At 48.6% G+C, this 21282-nt stretch overlaps 3 protein-coding genes and 1 pseudogene across 3 annotated transcripts; 2 read left to right on the top strand and 2 right to left on the bottom strand.

Annotated features, from left to right (window-relative positions):
- Window positions 1–5177: 5177 nt before the first annotated feature.
- On the top strand, window positions 5178–8160 carry LOC136474788 (annexin Gh1-like). The gene is made up of 5 exons (XM_066472351.1): window positions 5178–5383; window positions 5485–5630; window positions 5721–5939; window positions 7125–7337; window positions 7686–8160. The coding sequence occupies exons 1-5, from the start codon at window positions 5308–5310 to the stop codon at window positions 7974–7976; spliced, it is 945 nt and encodes a 314-aa protein (XP_066328448.1). The 5' UTR covers window positions 5178–5307; the 3' UTR covers window positions 7977–8160.
- Window positions 8161–9489: 1329 nt separating this feature from the next.
- LOC136474789 (uncharacterized) lies at window positions 9490–10343 on the bottom strand. Its single transcript, XM_066472352.1, has one exon. The coding sequence runs from the start codon at window positions 10298–10300 to the stop codon at window positions 9662–9664; it is 639 nt and encodes a 212-aa protein (XP_066328449.1). The 5' UTR covers window positions 10301–10343; the 3' UTR covers window positions 9490–9661.
- A 5782-nt stretch (window positions 10344–16125) lies between these two features.
- On the top strand, window positions 16126–19078 carry LOC136474790 (annexin Gh1-like; annotated as a pseudogene).
- A 1350-nt stretch (window positions 19079–20428) lies between these two features.
- Window positions 20429–21282, bottom strand: LOC136474791 (uncharacterized). The gene has a single exon (XM_066472353.1). It carries the CDS (start codon window positions 21237–21239, stop codon window positions 20601–20603), a length of 639 nt encoding a protein of 212 aa, XP_066328450.1. The 5' UTR covers window positions 21240–21282; the 3' UTR covers window positions 20429–20600.

Genomic DNA, 21282 nt, shown 5'->3' on the forward strand with positions numbered 1-21282 from the left:
GATAAGGCAATGATTTTTTTCCGTCTTTCATATTACGGTTAGCCACCATGTTAACTAATCGATTACGAAAAATTGGATCGGATTGAAACGAATATTTTTTAAGGGAACTTATTTCTTGGGCTTTTTGGCCCCATATTGTAGGATCGGCGGCGACGCGACCATGGACCCTAGCTTCCTCGATCCCTCGCGTAAGACGCCGGCCACCGGCGTCGAAATACGGCGGGACTGCCGGTTTCCGAACTAGTTGCTACTTAATCTCGCCGGCAGTGCTGCCGCGACGCATAGAAACGAATATGAAGCAAATAAATAAAGTCCGTGCGCAAGTTGACAAGCTGTCACATAATATTTTCATTGGTTTGACATAAGTTTGACATAACATAACCAAATAACCCCGCAAGTTTCGGACGGATCCCTCGAACGCCTCTGTCTCTTCGGATTTGTTGGCAACACATTGAGAGTGTAGCCAACGTCGGTATGGTCGCGTCGACGGTGCGTACGGCTCATACCCTGCAAGTATATGATACTCACGATTACTTATAATTCTTTATGATTGTTAGTTCATGGAGCATACTTATTTAAAGAAACTACCTTTGTTAGTACATGTGAGGCTTCTTGTGTACCAAGCGGGGCACCACTTAGCTGAGACATGTCGATCTTGTCCTGCGGCCAATCGTCCCACTGGTCGTGCTATCTGCGGAAACCCGGGGGATCGTCATCGTCGTCGTCGTCATCCTCGTTTGCAGGGTCCTTCCCAGCGCTATGATGTGGTGGTGTACGCACCACGGGAGTGGCGGTTCCTCATAAGGAGTGTCCATGCAGCTCAGCTTCTGAGCTAGCTTCCTGCAGCTCTTCTTCACCTTCTACATAAATAGACGTTAAAGTTAGTGCATTTCCCAAACGCATATACACTAAAGAAATATTTTCGGAACGGACAAGTTTATATTTACATCCACAAAAGCCGCGAGAACGCCTGGCCCCTGCCCTCTAGACTCATGAAGCCGAAACGCTGTTTCGTTGGATAGCCTTGACAATTGTGTCGTCTGGGTACAGAAACGCGGTTGGACAGTTTTAGTATACATACTTAATACCAAAAGGATAACAAATTGTACCATTCAAGTATCTTACCACGTATCTTTGAAGCGGGGCTCTCTGTAGCTATGTGTCCTCCCTAGTGGTAACGTCGTACACATCTTCGATGACATCTTCCTCCGAGTCCTCGTCAATCGCCTCCTCAGTGTACGGGGGCTTGATATGTGTCCTCGTAGACCTGTGAAGCCACCGCAGGTACTCGTCGAAGGTGTACTGGTCGTGTGGAGGACCCGCATGGACCGGCTGTCGTTCCCTGGTCTCCCACAAGTGGATGTGCACGCTGTGTGTCACGCGTCAATCCTTGGTCTTGTACCTCTTTCTGCGGTCATACCTGCAACAAAACGATGTTAGTTGTACCACACACACCTCTGAATTGTAACTTTGTTATTAATCGATAACACACCCGTGCAATCCTTGGTTGGTGGAGTAAAGTGGTGGTGGGCAGCCTACCATTCTTCCAAACTGTCTGCAGACCCTGACGGGCAAGTGAATCTCAACCACATGGAAGAAAATAAGAGGGACGTCGCAGCGATACTCGTCTGACTCGTCCCTAGTGACAAGACTGAGATAGTACTAGAGCTCCGGAGCATCCCAAGGACACCAATGCACTTGAAATTTCGTGATTGAGTTAGGCTGTGATAGTGTAGATCGAACAAGACACATGTATGATAGTAAAGAGAGCGTAACCTGGTGATGTGTCAGGACGTCGAGACCGTCCGTGTACTCCCTGTACTTGCGCCTCGCATTCCCTCTAACTAACTCTGATTCCGTCCAGATAAATAGAGCTGTAGGGAGTGTATCCTACCCATTCCATTGCTGAATTGAACATGATAATAAATTAACCATTAATAAACTCATCATATGTAACCATATCGAAGAATATAATGAACCGAAGTACTTATCGGTAAACCATTATTAAGTGGCCTCCCAACGAGACATCGTTTCCAAAACCAAACCTAGAGTAGGTATGAGCAACCCCCAAGGTTCGCATACCCTGAGGTGCGACGGCAGGCAACGCATAGCTGTCGATACGTCCATGCCACAACTACGCTGCCCCAGCTGTACGCCGCTATATTCTCCCATGACTAGCGTAGTATGTCAAGGAAGATTCAGCTGATGGTGTTGCCCGAGGTGTCTGGGAAGAGGAAAGCACCAAAAAAGTGCCAAAGCTACACTCGAGCGAACCTGTCGATCTGAGCCTCCTCAGCCTTGAGTCTAAGTAATCAAAGCGCTCCGTGATCCAGAACGACGAAACACCAGAAGTTTTCCTGAAATTGACCAAAGAAAATGAGACCCGATGGCTGTAGGAAAGCATTGCAAGTATTAAATAGGCTTTAATTTCTCACTTATTTTTCTTGGAAGCCTCGTCGTCCGATGAAAAAAAAGCCGGTAAACTGAGCCACCAGCTCCCTCCAGTGATTGTTGTCAACTATCCCTGTCACTGGAAGTCCCCCCAACCGAAGGCCAAAAATAGCCTTCACGTCCTGCATGGTCAAGGTCATCTCGCCACAAGGTAGGTGGAACGTGTGGGTCTCAGGCCTCCACCTGTTATAAGAATAGAACGACTGTTAGTTGTCTCAAATTTGTTACAAGAACGTTTACGTACAAAGAATGCACTCGCACCTGTCTACAACTGCAGTAAGTAGTGCTGGGTCAAGGGGCGGAAGACCGTGGTTGACAACACGGACAAGCTCGAGAAAGCCGGCACGCCGTATGTACGGCGCATAACGCTCGTCCCACTGTTGCGCCCTGGTGTGCACACGGGGCCTCAAAGTAGGCAAGGCCACCTCTACGTCGTTGTCACTCAAGATGTGTGCTCGGTGCTGGTCGTCGTACTCCACCTCAAGAATGGGGTACAACGGGTGCTGCGTGGGAGGGGCCATCCTGTTACAAATTGATAAACAAAGCGTTAGAGTATTCAAATTAACAAAATTCAAATTAACATTAGGTAGCATTGCAAAATTTAAACTACTTGTTATACAATATGAAATCACATGTATATATTCAAAGTAAAATTAACAGACATATCACGCACTAGTAACATAAACAACTTCACTAGGAATATAAGCATTTGACGAAACTTCATGAAATCATCAAAATCGACGTATCACGCACCAGTAAGTACCGATATTTGTAAACTAGTATCTATACCCAAAATCCCTAACTAAATAACTAACTATAAACTAAATAATAAATACCTAATCAATCCCTAAACTCAAAATCCTAACCTCAAACCTAAAAACTACCTACGTAAACCACAAACAAATTCACTAACCTAACTATCCTAAATCACTAACTATCATAAATCAATAACAATCATAAAACCCTAACTATCCTATATTACTAATTATCCTAAAATAATAATAATCAAAATAACATGAAATCGAGAGGGAGGTACCTTAGGAGCGGGCGGCCTTGACACGCCGGCGTTCGTGGCGCGGCCGGTGCGGGCGCGGGAGGGTGCGGCGTGGGCGGGCGTGGCCACGTGCGGGCGTTGGCGGCGGGCGGGGCGCGTGCGGCTGGCGGCGGGCGGACGGGCAGGGGTGCGTGCGGGCGGGGGGGCTCGCTCGTGATATTTATTTGGCCTAGCCACGCCATGCTCCGTGGCGCGGCACTGCCGCGCCAAGATCGGTGGCGCGGCAGAGCCCTGCCACGTCACCGATCGCGATTTCGGTCGTCGCCACGTCAGACCTCTGCCGCGCCACCATGCATGGCGCGGCACAGGCATTTGGCCGCGGCCAAAAGTATTAGTTAAAAAATCCGACCGTGTTAGATTTAAAATTAGTTTTCAAAAAGTGTTAAAATTAAAAAAAAATCGCTGGTGCAAGCTGCCCGGCCACGGGAAAGTTAAATATGCTGCCCTTTGAGGGGGAAAAAGGTGATGGAGAGGCCGAAACAGACCTGCGCATATGGATGGCAATGGGGATGTACCCGTCGGGTATCGCCGGAACGTTCTCTTCCCCGCTACGGAGAATTCATCCCGTGCCCGTCCCCGTTAACTGTCTTGGGTATAGATTTTTGCCCATCCCCGTACCCATCGGGCATCGGTCGGGTAACAGATACCCGACGGGTACTGCATACCCGATAAACAAGGACACTTGGGGTCGCAGCTTTGCAATCGGAGACGTTTCTTCTTCATCCGGGTATAAGTGTCGGAGTCTCGGAGATGCCGAGGAGAAGGAGCGAGGTTGCAAAGAGGACGAGCAAAGGTGGCAGAGAGACCGAACTGAGGAAGCGAGGGGCACGAGCGCTCATGAGGCAGGCGTGCTTGTGCTGCTGGCGGAGATGGTGAGAAAAAATTGAACTAGGGTTCCTAGAACACACAAACTATATATATAATTGTTCAGATTTGGGCCAAAATACCTATGTTAAGCTTCTTTGGACCTAATACTCGCATGACAGCTCAAATAGTTGGGTTCCCTAACGGGTAACGGAGACGGATAAATAGGGAACGTTCCCGTACCCGCTATACCCGTCGGGGATGAATTCTTGTCCATTTAGATGCCCGTGTGTGTAAAGATATGATCACATTCCGGTTCCCTAATGGATCAAATAGTTACTGGGGTGGGGTGGTCGTCGCCCGGGGTCCCCTGCATTTTCAGACTTCATTCAAACAACAAAGCATCAACGACGTCTTTTTACAACAGTATCAACGCGCCTAACTAGGTGTACATCGTGTCATCGTGACCGCGCTGTCACGGAACGTTCTAGTAGTATTCTACGCAGGCTATACACTACTGGCACACATGTTGATGTTGCTGCTATTTTAGCAACACCTGATCCACGATTGTCCTGTTCGTTTAGGTTATAATCTATACTGTTTTTTATTAATAAATAATATTTTTCTCCAGTAATTGTTCTGTCCGACTGTCCCTGCTGAATGCCACACCATCAACATCACTGCGCGTCTGTACCCAGACGTCGTGGCCGGGCCGGAAATAATGGAGAGCCATGGGCACGTACGCGAGGCGGGTCCCAAATGCCAACCACTTTGCCACTTGCCCACTTCGGCGTGCCCCTCGCTGGCTGGCCGGCTGGCCCCCACCCCGATCGTCAAGGCGAGGCATTCTCCGCAAACCCCTCCATACCCCACTCAGAAAACCCCTCGCCTCCCGGCGTCTGTTCCCCGCGGCCTCCGCTGCTAGCCTCTCCCCCCAATCCCATTCCCAGATCCCACCGACGCAGCACAGCGATCGGAACGCGACCCGAACCGACGCAATGGCGACGCTCACCGTCCCCTCCTCCGTCCCGGCCGTCGCCGAGGACTGCGAGCAGCTCCACAAGGCCTTCGAAGGTCCCACTCCGACCCCCGACCGCATTCCTCACTCGCACCGGCGCGCGCTCTCGCTGCACGCGCCGACGACTGACGCGCTCCGCGTTTTCGATCGATGGCAGGTTGGGGCACCAACGAGAAGCTGATCATCTCCATCCTGGCCCACCGCAACGCCGCGCAGCGCCGCGCGATCCGCCGCGCCTACGCCGATGTGTACGGGAAGGAGCTGCTCCGCGCTCTCGGCGACGAGATTCACGGCAAGTTCGAGGTAGGTAGCAGCAGATCGGTGGATCGAAAGCACGCGCGCGATTGATTGGCTCATCGGTTGATTTGATTGGTTCGCACTTGAATGGCCCAGAGGGCGGTGATCCTGTGGACGCTGGACCCCGCGGAGAGGGACGCGGTGCTGGCGAACGAGGAGGCGAAGAAGTGGCACCCCGGCGGCCGCGCTCTGGTGGAGATCGCGTGCGCGCGCACGCCCGCGCAGCTGTTCGCGGCCAAGCAGGCGTACCACGACCGCTTCAAGCGCTCGCTCGAGGAGGACGTCGCCGCGCACGTCACCGGCGACTTCCGCAAGGTGAGGGACTCGGATTTTATGACGATCTGACGTTTGCTTGCATATATAGATAGATCGCTCTTGTCGATAGGTGATCTTGATCTGTTTTTTTCCGACCTGTAGGCCAATCAATTCGCTGCTTGTGTCTTATCAGTTGTCACCTAACAGATGATTCATGCTCTTGTGTCTCGCATTACTGTGCATTTTGATTCTGAAGGGAAAGTCATTTCGCACACTGAGATGTTACGGATCTGATAGTCCTGCTGTTTACCCGTGTGGGCTAGACAGGTTCTGCTGTGTGCGAAATCAGAATCAGATACTGATTTCCTTCATTGTGCGAACTTACTGATACATGATTGCAAATTTAATTAGTTTGAATGGACTAGACAATGATTGGCAACATGTTAATCTTGAAATTAAGTTTGATGTGCTTTTTATCGCATTTGGGTATATCTACTGATGCAGAACCTAAATTTTGTAACTGCATCATAACATGCCTGTAGATATTGTACAGTGACACATCTGTCCAAAACTATTAGACTGATATTCCCTCCGTCCCAAAAAGAATGATGTTCTAGAATTCAAAATTTGTCCCGAAAAGAATGATGTTCTGGGATTCAAACCTCATGCATGCATAATATGGCGCGTTAATCTCGTACATGCATGATTAAATGGGAATATATTTTCTCTACCTTGTACATGCAACTCGACTAATTAAGGGCACATACGTCTTTTTCATTCACCCTTAATCTGTCTGAAAATTCCTATAACTTTTTTTTTTTGGAACGGAGGGAGTACTATTTTAGCTTTTGTTGAAATTCTTTATGTTTTTTGTTCCATTAGCTAGCCTAGTGCTTACTGCGCATCATAAAGATAAGATGTCACATATCTGATGGTACTGCTGATACATATAACTACTCTTCTCAACCTTGATACGGCTGATTTGGTTAGCATAACCGCAATTATAGATGATCCATCTGAAAAAATTTGTGGCCGCTATCTGTCAAGATAAGATACTGATTTCTTTTGTCTTTCTTTCACTAAAATTAGGCCATTTGGTGTCTGTCTGCATGCTACTCTTCATTAAGTTGGATGCTGTTTTTGTTTTTTGAATTGATAGAGGCTGCTGAATAACACCTTTTCTATTAGTAGAGTAGAACTGAAAGATGGTAGAATAATTTCTGAATGATCATTTCTTCGTTTCAGCTGTTAGTGCCTCTTGTAAGTGCATATCGCTATGATGGCCCAGAGGTGAACACATCTTTGGCCCATTCTGAAGCCAAAATTCTTCATGAGAAGATCGATAAGAAGGCTTACAGTGACGAGGAGATCATCAGGATTCTCACCACACGGAGCAAAGCTCAGCTACTTGCAACATTCAATAGCTACAAGGATCAGTTCGGTCATGCAATCAACAAGGTAAATAGTGATAAGCAGGCTCTTGTTAGTAACCTCTGTGACTCTCATTATCCGTTCCATTATGAACCCACCTCCCTTAAAAAATGTCTGCATATTTTAACTATGCTCCTCTTTTCGTGGTTGATTTCTTTACTACCCCTCCTTTGGGCTACCTATATGGCATTAAAATGATCCGTCAATCAGTCAACCAGGTGAAAATGAATTGTCGCTTTAAAGCTCTGGTTCCCTGCATTCGCATGTTTTCTGCAATATTCAAATGCTTGTAGATTGCTAGAAGAGGAATTATTTATAGTTTCTTTTAGAGACTTTTCGGTTGCTGATAATGTTTTTTCTGCTCACTTCTAACAGGATCTGAAAGCTGACCCCAAGGATGAGTTCCTTGCAACACTGCGGGTGATCATCCGGTGCTTCACCTGCCCAGACAGATACTTCGAGAAAGTCATTCGACTGGCTCTTGGAGGCGTGGGCACAGATGAGGATGCTCTCACCAGGGTCATAACTACTCGCGCCGAGGTCGACCTGAAGCTGATAAAGGAGGCTTACCAGAAGAGGAACAGTGTGCCGCTGGAGCGTGCTGTTGCTAAAGATACAACTAGAGATTATGAGGATATTCTCGTTGCCCTCCTAGGGGCGGAGTGAGGAGGCGTGCCTGCCTCAACTCCATCTCATCTGCTCCTCTCCTTGTTTGATGGGAACAAAAAAACTGCATCGATGTGGTATACACGTGGTTGTGTTTTTGAATAATAAGATGAGTTTGTAACCTTAGCCTGCATTAGCAGTGCCCATTAAATAAATAAATAAAAACTTATTGATAGCCTTGTTATCGTTTGACTGCAATTAACACCACCTGTTTTGTTTATTATGGTTATCCTGATGACTGATGAGAAGATTCAAACTGAATGCTTATTGTTCTAAATTCTGACCTTAGGGATAGCTTTCTCTTTTTTGAGTTTTTCTTTGCCTTTTGCTCATGCGTGAGTAGAGCAGCCAGATGCTCATGTAGTCATGCTGTACTGTATTCAACTCGTGACGCAATCCGGTGCCTAGTGAAATATTCAGACGTGCTTGACAAGTTACAAGTGTTCAACCGAGAGCTTGACAAGTTACAAGTGTCATGACCAAGACTTGCTACAGAAGACGCATGGTGCGTGCGTGACACGTAGAGGTTCACATCAAGAGATCACAGGAAGGTGGCAACCTAAGTGCCGCCACCCAGTTGTTGCGCAAATTGTCCATTCAGGCTCTTGTACCAGCTCCTCTTATGGATGGGGTCGTGGATGACATCAAGCAACACATCTGGATTTCAAATAAAATAAAAAAAGAGCAACGCATCTGGATAGCTTCGTCAGTGTGTATGTACGCTATGAAATTAATTGTCAGCGGTCATATGAGTGTCCAGTCCATCATTGGCTGAGCAGTGTGTTTGGTTCGAGGCCAAGGGTGATGGGATATGATCATCCATGGATTTCGGGATATAGATATCCATGTTGTTTGTTTGGTTGGATGGACGAGATTGCATGGAATGAGAATACTTAACTAATTATATCTATTATTTAGAAATAATAACAACTAATTATATCCTAATAAATATGCACCGACACTAATCTTGTCATTATATCACTAATAAAAATAAAATACGTTAATTAGCACTGTACTACTATAATTGTCACACAAAACATGCGCTAATCAACATGTGGATATCCTCATCCGTCATATTTCTGAGGACCAGGATATCCAGTATCTACCTAGAATATTCTCTGTTGTGGATATTCAAGTTCAGCCTCTCTATCCAACCAAACACCCTATATCTACGGATATCCATGTCCCATCGATAGATATCCATGGAACCAATCGACTGTCTGATTTGTCCTTTTTCCTTTTATACGCTACTCCTAGTAGACTGCATCTCTTAATAACAAGCAAAAAAACATCGGAAAAACATTATTGACACGCCCGTTGTTCGAAGCGGCAGTAACATTTTCCTCGCAAAAAAAAAGGCGGCATTAACATTTTCATCGCAAAAAAGAAAAAGAAACAAGGCGGCAGTAACATTTGACAATTGATACCTAGCCGCCCTCTGTGATAGTAAGCACTTTGTAAAAAAAACCAAGTAGGTCAATGGAGAGGTGATTTGCATCGCATGAGCATGATTAATGCATATCTTGTGAAAACAACAAGCACTACTGCCACTGCTGGGTGGCTAACTGCTACACATGCACATAGTAATAAACATAACACACTTGAACACAAGGAAATTAGCAAATACTCCACCGATTACCATCCTTGAATAATTGTTCCATCAAATCTATACCGCCACCGAGTACTTAATCGATGGACAAATCTCCCCACGAGTCGAACTCCGGCGACCCGAGGTCGGACAGGCCGTCGAACACGCCCAGCGGCGCGAACTGCGGCTGCTGCGCCGCCAGCACCACAGGCGGCACGGCCGGAGCGTCGTCGGGGCTGCTGCTGCCGCCGCCGCCGGCAGTAGCACTACTGTTTGTCGCCTCCCAACTTGCGTGCCCATGCTGTTCCCGGCCGCCACATCCTTGCCCCGCGGCGGCGGAGACGGCGACGAAGGGGCTGGCCGCGTGCACCCTGCGCGGCAGCGGCCGGAAGATGGCGGCGGGCGGGAAGCCGGTGAGCTCCTGCACCATGGCCCGGAAGTTGTTCACGTCGGTGGCGACCACGGTGGTCGAGGAGCGGCGCGACGACGACGAGTGCCGCGACGCTGCCGCCGCGTGCTTCTTGCTACTACTCTTGGCGCGCCGTGGCTGCACGGCGGCGGCCGCGGGCGCGGACCCCGACCCGGACCCGGCGGCGGTCCGGAGTACTTGCTGGCCGCCGGGATGATCGGCAGACTGGAGCGAGCGGCCAGCGGCACCGGCGCAGGGCTGGTAGCTCGTGTCGAACGTGGTGGTGGTACGCGCTGCCGCCGTGTGGTCTTGCTCGAAGGAGTACATCGGTGGAGGCGTGGAGCTTTCCTTTGCTTTCAGGTCGTGTCAGGATGGCACGAAATGGCGCGTAGATGTCGCCACGGGAGTTTGATGTGTATATATAAATAACAAACTTGGCCGTGGCCTGTGGTAACTGGGAATCGTGTCATGCATTGTACGATGCCAGTGACAGTGATGCCATCTCCAGGCTCCACGGGCACCTATCTCGATCGCTCAGCAGTTGGGTCATCGGCTCATTCTCACGTCTCACTGCAACAATTAAAGATATTTTACTAGTTATTAGTAGTAGTGTACTACTTTAGACTGAGCATGGAGATTTGCATCGCTCATAGCCAGTGTCGTGGTGGTTTTGACTGGCGCAGTGATCGACGGCACCTTTAATCTTATCTACTAGTAGATGTGTGATTTTGTGGCATAATATTGTTACCCTTTTTTACTGATAAGGGCATGCACGATGTTATCGCCCCGTTCGTTTTACTGAAAAAACAAGTCAAAACACTATTCTGGCTGATTTATCATGGAAGAAAAATATTGTTCCGGCTGAAAAAAAAACCAAGCTAAAAAAACGGATTATAAGATAAGCGAACAGTGTCACACTAATGAATGAAGCAGCAGTGGTACTCCTATAAGCTACTCTGTGCTTGTGAGCCACAGTACACTGTAGTGTCCGAGAAGCTGCAAATCCTAGAGAAGCTTCGGCCCTAATGGACCAAGTCGCAAGAGCCAATAGAGCAGATCAAACGGTTGTGGGGCGTTGCGAAATGGTGCGACGAGTGCGTACTACGGCGGTTCATCTTGGTTGGACACGTCAACGCAAGCTCTGACATCGGCTTTTCGGTCGAGTAGGACGGACCCCCACACACAACAACAACGCTCGTTGATCTTTCCCAGTTCGTTCCTTGCCACATGGGACCTCTGTGAACTGTGACATCAACTGACAAGGCAAGAATTCGCGTCGCCACCACCAAGTCCTGTTGATGCCAAGAATTCGCGTCGGAGCTCAGCTCCTGCAGCTGCAGCACATCCTCCGATCCCGGTCGCGGTCACACGAAACTTGGGGACAACTCCAGCCACGTCAAAACTGGGTCAACTAACCATTGCGCCTCTATCTCGACGTGGACGCACGGCAGAATCGTAAGGGATCTACCATCTAGTAGCATTCAGACTAGACTAGCATTTACCTCGCCGTCTTACTGTGGGGCGTTGGACTCTTTGACACATGAGACTATGAGAGCTGAGGCCGTGACCACACGGGATAAATATGCACCTGGAAAATATGGCGTGTGTAGTGACGACTTCGGCAGTGGCGTGGCGCGCGTGCTGGTGCTAGTGCTGCTTGCACTTCCATAGAAGTCGTGCACGTGCAGCAGCTCGATCGCTTTGTGAGGAAAGGGAGTATCCACGATGTACCTGGCGGCAGTGCCTGTGCCGGGTGCCTCGCTCTACTCCGTAATAGATGGAGACGCCGAACCCGAAGATAAGAATCACCGAGGCCACACCCACACGAGGCAGCAGTCGGCTAAATAAGTAAAAAAAAAGTTTCAACAGAAGCGAGTCATCAGTAGGCAACGTAAAAAATGTTTATTACAGAAGCTGAATGATCCATATTGTTGTAGGATTATATGAAATAGACGATGTTACTATCAATTTAGCTTTTACCGTCAGTTGCACTTTTTTTAGCAATTTTTTCTACCTCCTTTTTTTAGCAACTTTTCCTATATATAGCCCACAAAAGTATGGGACAGCCCGTCTGGGCTTAAGCCATCCAGCCCACCCTAAGACGGTCTCCAACAGCCCGAACCTTAAAACGAGAGGCATTCGATAGTTTGGGTAGCGTACAGCGAAAGGGTCACGAACCCTGCCGTCGTCTCCTCTTCCTCGCTCCCTCTCTCTCTCTCTCTCTCTCTCTCTCTCTCTCTCTCTCTCTCTCTCTCTCTCTCTCTCTCTCTCTCTCTCCCCCGAGGTGGCGGCGCTGCGGCGGGTCCCGAACGCGGTGGCCTCCCTGCGCTGGCCGTCCTCCGGCGAGGTGGCGCGCCGTGGCGGCGGCAGCGCGGGCCTTTCTGCGGTCATACCTGCAACAAAACGATGTTAGTTGTACCACACACACCTCTGAATTGTAACTTTGTTATTAATCGATAACACACCCTGTGCAATCCTTGGTTGGTGGAGTAAAGTGGTGGTGGGCAGCCTACCATTCTTCCAAACTGTCTGCAGACCCTGACGGGCAAGTGAATCTCAACCACATGGAAGAAAATAAGAGGGACGTCGCAGCGATACTCGTCTGACTCGTCCCTAGTGACAAGACTGAGATAGTACTAGAGCTCCGGAGCATCCCAAGGACACCAATGCACTTGAATTTCGTGATTGAGTTAGGCTGTGATAGTGTAGATCGAAACAAGACACATGTATGATAGTAAAGAGAGCGTAACCTGGTGATGTGTCAGGACGTCGAGACCGTCCGTGTACTCCCTGTACTTGCGCCTCGCATTCCCTCTAACTAACTCTGATTCCGTCCAGATAAATAGAGCTGTAGGGAGTGTATCCTACCCATTCCATTGCTGAATTGAACATGATAATAAATTAACCATTAATAAACTCATCATATGTAACCATATCGAAGAATATAATGAACCGAAGTACTTATCGGTAAACCATTATTAAGTGGCCTCCCAACGAGACATCGTTTCCAAAACCAAACCTAGAGTAGGTATGAGCAACCCCCAAGGTTCGCATACCCTGAGGTGCGACGGCAGGCAACGCATAGCTGTCGATACGTCCATGCCACAACTACGCTGCCCCAGCTGTACGCCGCTATATTCTCCCATGACTAGCGTAGTATGTCAAGGAAGATTCAGCTGATGGTGTTGCCCGAGGTGTCTGGGAAGAGGAAAGCACCAAAAAAGTGCCAAAGCTACACTCGAGCGAACCTGTCGATCTGAGCCTCCTCAGCCTTGAGTCTAAGTAATCAAAGCGCTCCGTGATCCAGAACGACGAAACACCAGAAGTTTTCCTGAAATTGACCAAAGAAAATGAGACCCGATGGCTGTAGGAAAGCATTGCAAGTATTAAAATAGGCTTTAATTTCTCACTTATTTTTCTTGGAAGCCTCGTCGTCCGATGAAAAAAAAGCCGGTAAACTGAGCCACCAGCTCCCTCCAGTGATTGTTGTCAACTATCCCTGTCACTGGAAGTCCCCCCAACCGAAGGCCAAAAATAGCCTTCACGTCCTGCATGGTCAAGGTCATCTCGCCACAAGGTAGGTGGAACGTGTGGGTCTCAGGCCTCCACCTGTTATAAGAATAGAACGACTGTTAGTTGTCTCAAATTTGTTACAAGAACGTTTACGTACAAAGAATGCACTCGCACCTGTCTACAACTGCAGTAAGTAGTGCTGGGTCAAGGGGCGGAAGACCGTGGTTGACAACACGGACAAGCTCGAGAAAGCCGGCACGCCGTATGTACGGCGCATAACGCTCGTCCCACTGTTGCGCCCTGGTGTGCACACGGGGCCTCAAAGTAGGCAAGGCCACCTCTACGTCGTTGTCACTCAAGATGTGTGCTCGGTGCTGGTCGTCGTACTCCACCTCAAGAATGGGGTACAACGGGTGCTGCGTGGGAGGGGCCATCCTGTTACAAATTGATAAACAAAGCGTTAGAGTATTCAAATTAACAAAATTCAAATTAACATTAGGTAGCATTGCAAAATTTAAACTACTTGTTATACAATATGAAATCACATGTATATATTCAAAGTAAAATTAACAGACATATCACGCACTAGTAACATAACAACTTCACTAGGAATATAAGCATTTGACGAAACTTCATGAAATCATCAAAATCGACGTATCACGCACCAGTAAGTACCGATATTTGTAAACTAGTATCTATACCCAAAATCCCTAACTAAATAACTAACTATAAACTAAATAATAAATACCTAATCAATCCCTAAACTCAAAATCCTAACCTCAAACCTAAAAACTACCTACGTAAACACAAACAAATTCACTAACCTAACTATCCTAAATCACTAACTATCATAAATCAATAACAATCATAAAACCCTAACTATCCTATATTACTAATTATCCTAAAATAATAATAATCAAAATAACATGAAATCGAGAGGGAGGTACCTTAGGAGCGGGCGGCCTTGACACGCCGGCGTTCGTGGCGCGGCCGGTGCGGGCGCGGGAGGGTGCGGCGTGGGCGGGCGTGGCCACGTGCGGGCGTTGGCGGCGGGCGGGGCGCGTGCGGCTGGCGGCGGGCGGACGGGCAGGGGTGCGTGCGGGCGGGGGGGCTCGCTCGTGATATTTATTTGGCCTAGCCACGCCATGCTCCGTGGCGCGGCACTGCCGCGCCAAGATCGGTGGCGCGGCAGAGCCCTGCCACGTCACCGATCGCGATTTCGGTCGTCGCCACGTCAGACCTCTGCCGCGCCACCATGCATGGCGCGGCACAGGCATTTGGCCGCGGCCAAAAGTATTAGTTAAAAAATCCGACCGTGTTAGATTTAAAATTAGTTTTCAAAAAGTGTTAAAATTAAAAAAAAATCGCTGGTGCAAGCTGCCCGGCCACGGGAAAGTTAAATATGCTGCCCTTTGAGGGGGAAAAAGGTGATGGAGAGGCCGAAACAGACCTGCGCATATGGATGGCAATGGGGATGTACCCGTCGGGTATCGCCGGAACGTTCTCTTCCCCGCTACGGAGGAATTCATCCCGTGCCCGTCCCCGTTAACTGTCTTGGGTATAGATTTTTGCCCATCCCCGTACCCATCGGGCATCGGTCGGGTAACAGATACCCGACGGGTACTGCATACCCGATAAACAAGGACACTTGGGGTCGCAGCTTTGCAATCGGAGACGTTTCTTCTTCATCCGGGTATAAGTGTCGGAGTCTCGGAGATGCCGAGGAGAAGGAGCGAGGTTGCAAAGAGGACGAGCAAAGGTGGCAGAGAGACCGAACTGAGGAAGCGAGGGGCACGAGCGCTCATGAGGCAGGCGTGCTTGTGCTGCTGGCGGAGATGGTGAGAAAAAATTGAACTAGGGTTCCTAGAACACACAAACTATATATATAATTGTTCAGATTTGGGCCAAAATACCTATGTTAAGCTTCTTTGGACCTAATACTCGCATGACAGCTCAAATAGTTGGGTTCCCTAACGGGTAACGGAGACGGATAAATAGGGAACGTTCCCGTACCCGCTATACCCGTCGGGGATGAATTCTTGTCCATTTAGATGCCCGTGTGTGTAAAGATATGATCACATTCCGGTTCCCTAATGGATCAAATAGTTACTGGGGTGGGGTGGTCGTCGCCCGGGGTCCCCTGCATTTTCAGACTTCATTCAAACAACAAAGCATCAACGACGGTCTTTTTACAACAGTATCAACGCGCCTAACTAGGTGTACATCGTGTCATCGTGACCGCGCTGTCACGGAACGTTCTAGTAGTATTCTACGCAGGCTATACACTACTGGCACACATGTTGATGTTGCTGCTATTTTAGCAACACCTGATCCACGATTGTCCTGTTCGTTTAGGTTATAATCTATACTGTTTTTTATTAATAAATAATATTTTTCTCCAGTAATTGTTCTGTCCGACTGTCCCTGCTGAATGCCACACCATCAACATCACTGCGCGTCTGTACCCAGACGTCGTGGCCGGGCCGGAAATAATGGAGAGCCATGGGCACGTACGCGAGGCGGGTCCCAAATGCCAACCACTTTGCCACTTGCCCACTTCGGCGTGCCCCTCGCTGGCTGGCCGGCTGGCCCCCACCCCGATCGTCAAGGCGAGGCATTCTCCGCAAACCCCTCCATACCCCACTCAGAAAACCCCTCGCCTCCCGGCGTCTGTTCCCCGCGGCCTCCGCTGCTAGCCTCTCCCCCCAATCCCATTCCCAGATCCCACCGACGCAGCACAGCGATCGGAACGCGACCCGAACCGACGCAATGGCGACGCTCACCGTCCCCTCCTCCGTCCCGGCCGTCGCCGAGGACTGCGAGCAGCTCCACAAGGCCTTCGAAGGTCCCACTCCGACCCCCGACCGCATTCCTCACTCGCACCGGCGCGCGCTCTCGCTGCACGCGCCGACGACTGACGCGCTCCGCGTTTTCGATCGATGGCAGGTTGGGGCACCAACGAGAAGCTGATCATCTCCATCCTGGCCCACCGCAACGCCGCGCAGCGCCGCGCGATCCGCCGCGCCTACGCCGATGTGTACGGGAAGGAGCTGCTCCGCGCTCTCGGCGACGAGATCCACGGCAAGTTCGAGGTAGGTAGCAGCAGATCGGTGGATCGAAAGCACGCGCGCGATTGATTTGATTGGTTCGCACTTGAATGGCCCAGAGGGCGGTGATCCTGTGGACGCTGGACCCCGCGGAGAGGGACGCGGTGCTGTCGAACGAGGAGGCGAAGAAGTGGCACCCCGGCGGCCGCGCTCTGGTGGAGATCGCGTGCGCGCGCACGCCCGCGCAGCTGTTCGCGGCCAAGCAGGCGTACCACGACCGCTTCAAGCGCTCGCTCGAGGAGGACGTCGCCGCGCACTGTCACCGGCGACTTCCGCAAGGTGAGGGACTCGGATTTTATGACGATCTGACGTTTGCTTGCATATATAGATAGATCGCTCTTGTCGATAGGTGATCTTGATCTGTTTTTTTCCGACCTGTAGGCCAATCAATTCGCTGCTTGTGTCTTATCAGTTGTCACCTAACAGATGATTCATGCTCTTGTGTCTCGCATTACTGTGCATTTTGATTCTGAAGGGAAAGTCATTTCGCACACTGAGATGTTACGGATCTGATAGTCCTGCTGTTTACCCGTGTGGGCTAGACAGGTTCTGCTGTGTGCGAAATCAGAATCAGATACTGATTTCCTTCATTGTGCGAACTTACTGATACATGATTGCAAATTTAATTAGTTTGAATGGACTAGACAATGATTGGCAACATGTTAATCTTGAAATTAAGTTTGATGTGCTTTTTATCGCATTTGGGTATATCTACTGATGCAGAACCTAAATTTTGTAACTGCATCATAACATGCTTGTAGATATTGTACAGTGACACATCTGTCCAAAACTATTAGACTGATATTCCCTCCGTCCCAAAAAGAATGATGTTCTAGAATTCAAAATTTGTCCCGAAAAGAATGATGTTCTGGGATTCAAACCTCATGCATGCATAATATGGCGCGTTAATCTCGTACATGCATGATTAAATGGGAATATATTTTCTCTACCTTGTACATGCAACTCGACTAATTAAGGGCACATACGTCTTTTTCATTCACCCTTAATCTGTCTGAAAATTCCTATAACTTTTTTTTTTTGGAACGGAGGGAGTACTATTTTAGCTTTTGTTGAAACTTCTTTATGTTTTTGGTTCCATTAGCTAGCCTAGTGCTTACTGCGCATCATAAAGATAAGATGTCACATATCTGATGGTACTGCTGATACATATAACTACTCTTCTCAACCTTGATACGGCTGATTTGGTTAGCATAACCGCAATTAATAGATGATCCATCTGAAAAAATTTGTGGCCGCTATCTGTCAAGATAAGATACTGATTTCTTTTGTCTTTCTTTCACTAAAATTAGGCCATTTGGTGTCTGTCTGCATGCTACTCTTCATTAAGTTGGATGCTGTTTTTGTTTTTTGAATCGATAGAGGCTGCTGAATAACACCTTTTCTATTAGTAGAGTAGAACTGAAAGATGGTAGAATAATTTCTGAATGATCATTTCTTCGTTTCAGCTGTTAGTGCCTCTTGTAAGTGCATATCGCTATGATGGCCCAGAGGTGAACACATCTTTGGCCCATTCTGAAGCCAAAATTCTTCATGAGAAGATCGATAAGAAGGCTTACAGTGACGAGGAGATCATCAGGATTCTCACCACACGGAGCAAAGCTCAGCTACTTGCAACATTCAATAGCTACAAGGATCAGTTCGGTCATGCAATCAACAAGGTAAATAGTGATAAGCAAGCTCTTGTTAGTAACCTCTGTGACTCTCATTATCCGTTCCATTATGAACCCACCTCCCTTAAAAAATGTCTGTATATTTTAACTATGCTCCTCTTTTCGTGGTTGATTTCTTTACTACCCCTCCTTTGGGCTACCTATATGGCATTAAAATGATCCGTCAATCAGTCAACCAGGTGAAAATGAATTGTTGCTTTAAAGCTCTGGTTCCCTGCATTCGCATGTTTTCTGCAATATTCAGATGCTTGTAGATTGCTAGAAGAGGAATTATTTATAGTTTCTTTTAGAGACTTTTCGGTTTCTGATAATGTTTTTTCTGCTCACTTCTAACAGGATCTGAAAGCTGACCCCAAGGATGAGTTCCTTGCAACACTGCGGGTGATCATCCGGTGCTTCACCTGCCCAGACAGATACTTCGAGAAAGTCATTCGACTGGCTCTTGGAGGCGTGGGCACAGATGAGGATGCTCTCACCAGGGTCATAACTACTCGCGCCGAGGTCGACCTGAAGCTGATAAAGGAGGCTTACCAGAAGAGGAACAGTGTGCCGCTGGAGCGTGCTGTTGCTAAAGATACAACTAGAGATTATGAGGATATTCTCGTTGCCCTCCTAGGGGCGGAGTGAGGAGGCGTGCCTGCCTCAACTCCATCTCATCTGCTCCTCTCCTTGTTTGATGGGAACAAAAAAACTGCATCGATGTGGTATACACGTGGTTGTGTTTTTGAATAATAAGATGAGTTTGTAACCTTAGCCTGCATTAGCAGTGCCCATTAAATAAATAAATAAAAACCTTATTGATAGCCTTGTTATCGTTTGACTGCAATTAACACCACCTGTTTTGTTTATTATGGTTATCCTGATGACTGATGAGAAGATTCAAACTGAATGCTGATTGTTCTAAATTCTGACCTTAGGGATAGCTTTCTCTTTTTTGAGTTTTTCTTTGCCTTTTGCTCATGCGTGAGTAGAGCAGCCAGATGCTCATGTAGTCATGCTGTACTGTATTCAACTCGTGACGCAATCCGGTGCCTAGTGAAATATTCAGACGTGCTTGACAAGTTACAAGTGTTCAACCGAGAGCTTGACAAGTTACAAGTGTCATGACCAAGACTTGCTACAGAAGACGCATGGTGTGTGCGTGACACGTAGAGGTTCACATCAAGAGATCACAGGAAGGCGGCAACCTAAGTGCCCACCCAGTTGTTGCACAAACTGTCAATTCAGGCTCTTGTACCAGCTCCTCTTATATGGATGGGGATCGTGGATGACATCAAGCAACACAGTGGATTTCAAATAAAATAAAAAAAGAGCAACGCATCTGGATAGCTTCGTCAGTGTGTATGTACACTATGAAATTAATTCTCAGCGGTCATATGAGTGTCCAGTCCATCGTTGGCCGAGGGTGTGTTTGGTTCGGAGGCATAAGGATCGATGGGATACGATCGTTCCATGGATTTCGGGACTATGGATATCATGTTATTTGTTTGGCTGGATGGATGAGATTGCATGTAATGAGAATACTTAACTAATTATATCTATTATTTAGAAATAATAACAACTAATTATATCCTAATAAATATGCACCGACACTAATCTTGTCATTATATCACTAATAAAAATAAAATACGTTAATTAGCACTGTACTACTATAATTGTCACACAAAACATGCGCTAATCAACATGTGGATATCCTCATCCGTCATATTTCTGAGGACCAGGATATCCAGTATCTACCTAGAATATTCTCTGTTGTGGATATTCAAGTTCAGCCTCTCTATCCAACCAAACACCCTATATCTACGGATATCCATGTCCCATCGATAGATATCCATGGAACCAATCGACTGTCTGATTTGTCCTTTTTCCTTTTATACGCTACTCCTAGTAGACTGCATCTCTTAATAACAAGCAAAAAAACATCGGAAAAACATTATTGACACGCCCGTTGTTCGAAGCGGCAGTAACATTTTCCTCGCAAAAAAAAAGGCGGCATTAACATTTTCATCGCAAAAAAGAAAAAGAAACAAGGCGGCAGTAACATTTGACAATTGATACCTAGCCGCCCTCTGTGATAGTAAGCACTTTGTAAAAAAAACCAAGTAGGTCAATGGAGAGGTGATTTGCATCGCATGAGCATGATTAATGCATATCTTGTGAAAACAACAAGCACTACTGCCACTGCTGGGTGGCTAACTGCTACACATGCACATAGTAATAAACATAACACACTTGAACACAAGGAAATTAGCAAATACTCCACCGATTACCATCCTTGAATAATTGTTCCATCAAATCTATACCGCCACCGAGTACTTAATCGATGGACAAATCTCCCCACGAGTCGAACTCCGGCGACCCGAGGTCGGACAGGCCGTCGAACACGCCCAGCGGCGCGAACTGCGGCTGCTGCGCCGCCAGCACCACAGGCGGCACGGCCGGAGCGTCGTCGGGGCTGCTGCTGCCGCCGCCGCCGGCAGTAGCACTACTGTTTGTCGCCTCCCAACTTGCGTGCCCATGCTGTTCCCGGCCGCCACATCCTTGCCCCGCGGCGGCGGAGACGGCGACGAAGGGGCTGGCCGCGTGCACCCTGCGCGGCAGCGGCCGGAAGATGGCGGCGGGCGGGAAGCCGGTGAGCTCCTGCACCATGGCCCGGAAGTTGTTCACGTCGGTGGCGACCACGGTGGTCGAGGAGCGGCGCGACGACGACGAGTGCCGCGACGCTGCCGCCGCGTGCTTCTTGCTACTACTCTTGGCGCGCCGTGGCTGCACGGCGGCGGCCGCGGGCGCGGACCCCGACCCGGACCCGGCGGCGGTCCGGAGTACTTGCTGGCCGCCGGGATGATCGGCAGACTGGAGCGAGCGGCCAGCGGCACCGGCGCAGGGCTGGTAGCTCGTGTCGAACGTGGTGGTGGTACGCGCTGCCGCCGTGTGGTCTTGCTCGAAGGAGTACATCGGTGGAGGCGTGGAGCTTTCCTTTGCTTTCAGGTCGTGTCAG

This window comes from Miscanthus floridulus, chromosome 8 (genome assembly GCF_019320115.1).
Source record: "Miscanthus floridulus cultivar M001 chromosome 8, ASM1932011v1, whole genome shotgun sequence".
In the NCBI taxonomy this organism is placed as follows: domain Eukaryota; kingdom Viridiplantae; phylum Streptophyta; class Magnoliopsida; order Poales; family Poaceae; genus Miscanthus; species Miscanthus floridulus.

Coding starts and splice junctions, on each gene's coding strand:
- LOC136474788 (XM_066472351.1), top strand. CDS start 5,308: ATGGCGACGCTCACCGTCCCCTCCTCCGTCCCGGCCGTCGCCGAGGAC. Junction 5,384..5,484: donor GCTCCACAAGGCCTTCGAAG/GTCCCACTCCGA, acceptor GATCGATGGCAG/GTTGGGGCACCAACGAGAAG. Junction 5,940..7,124: donor TCACCGGCGACTTCCGCAAG/GTGAGGGACTCG, acceptor TCTTCGTTTCAG/CTGTTAGTGCCTCTTGTAAG.
- LOC136474789 (XM_066472352.1), bottom strand. CDS start 10,300: ATGTACTCCTTCGAGCAAGACCACACGGCGGCAGCGCGTACCACCACC.
- LOC136474791 (XM_066472353.1), bottom strand. CDS start 21,239: ATGTACTCCTTCGAGCAAGACCACACGGCGGCAGCGCGTACCACCACC.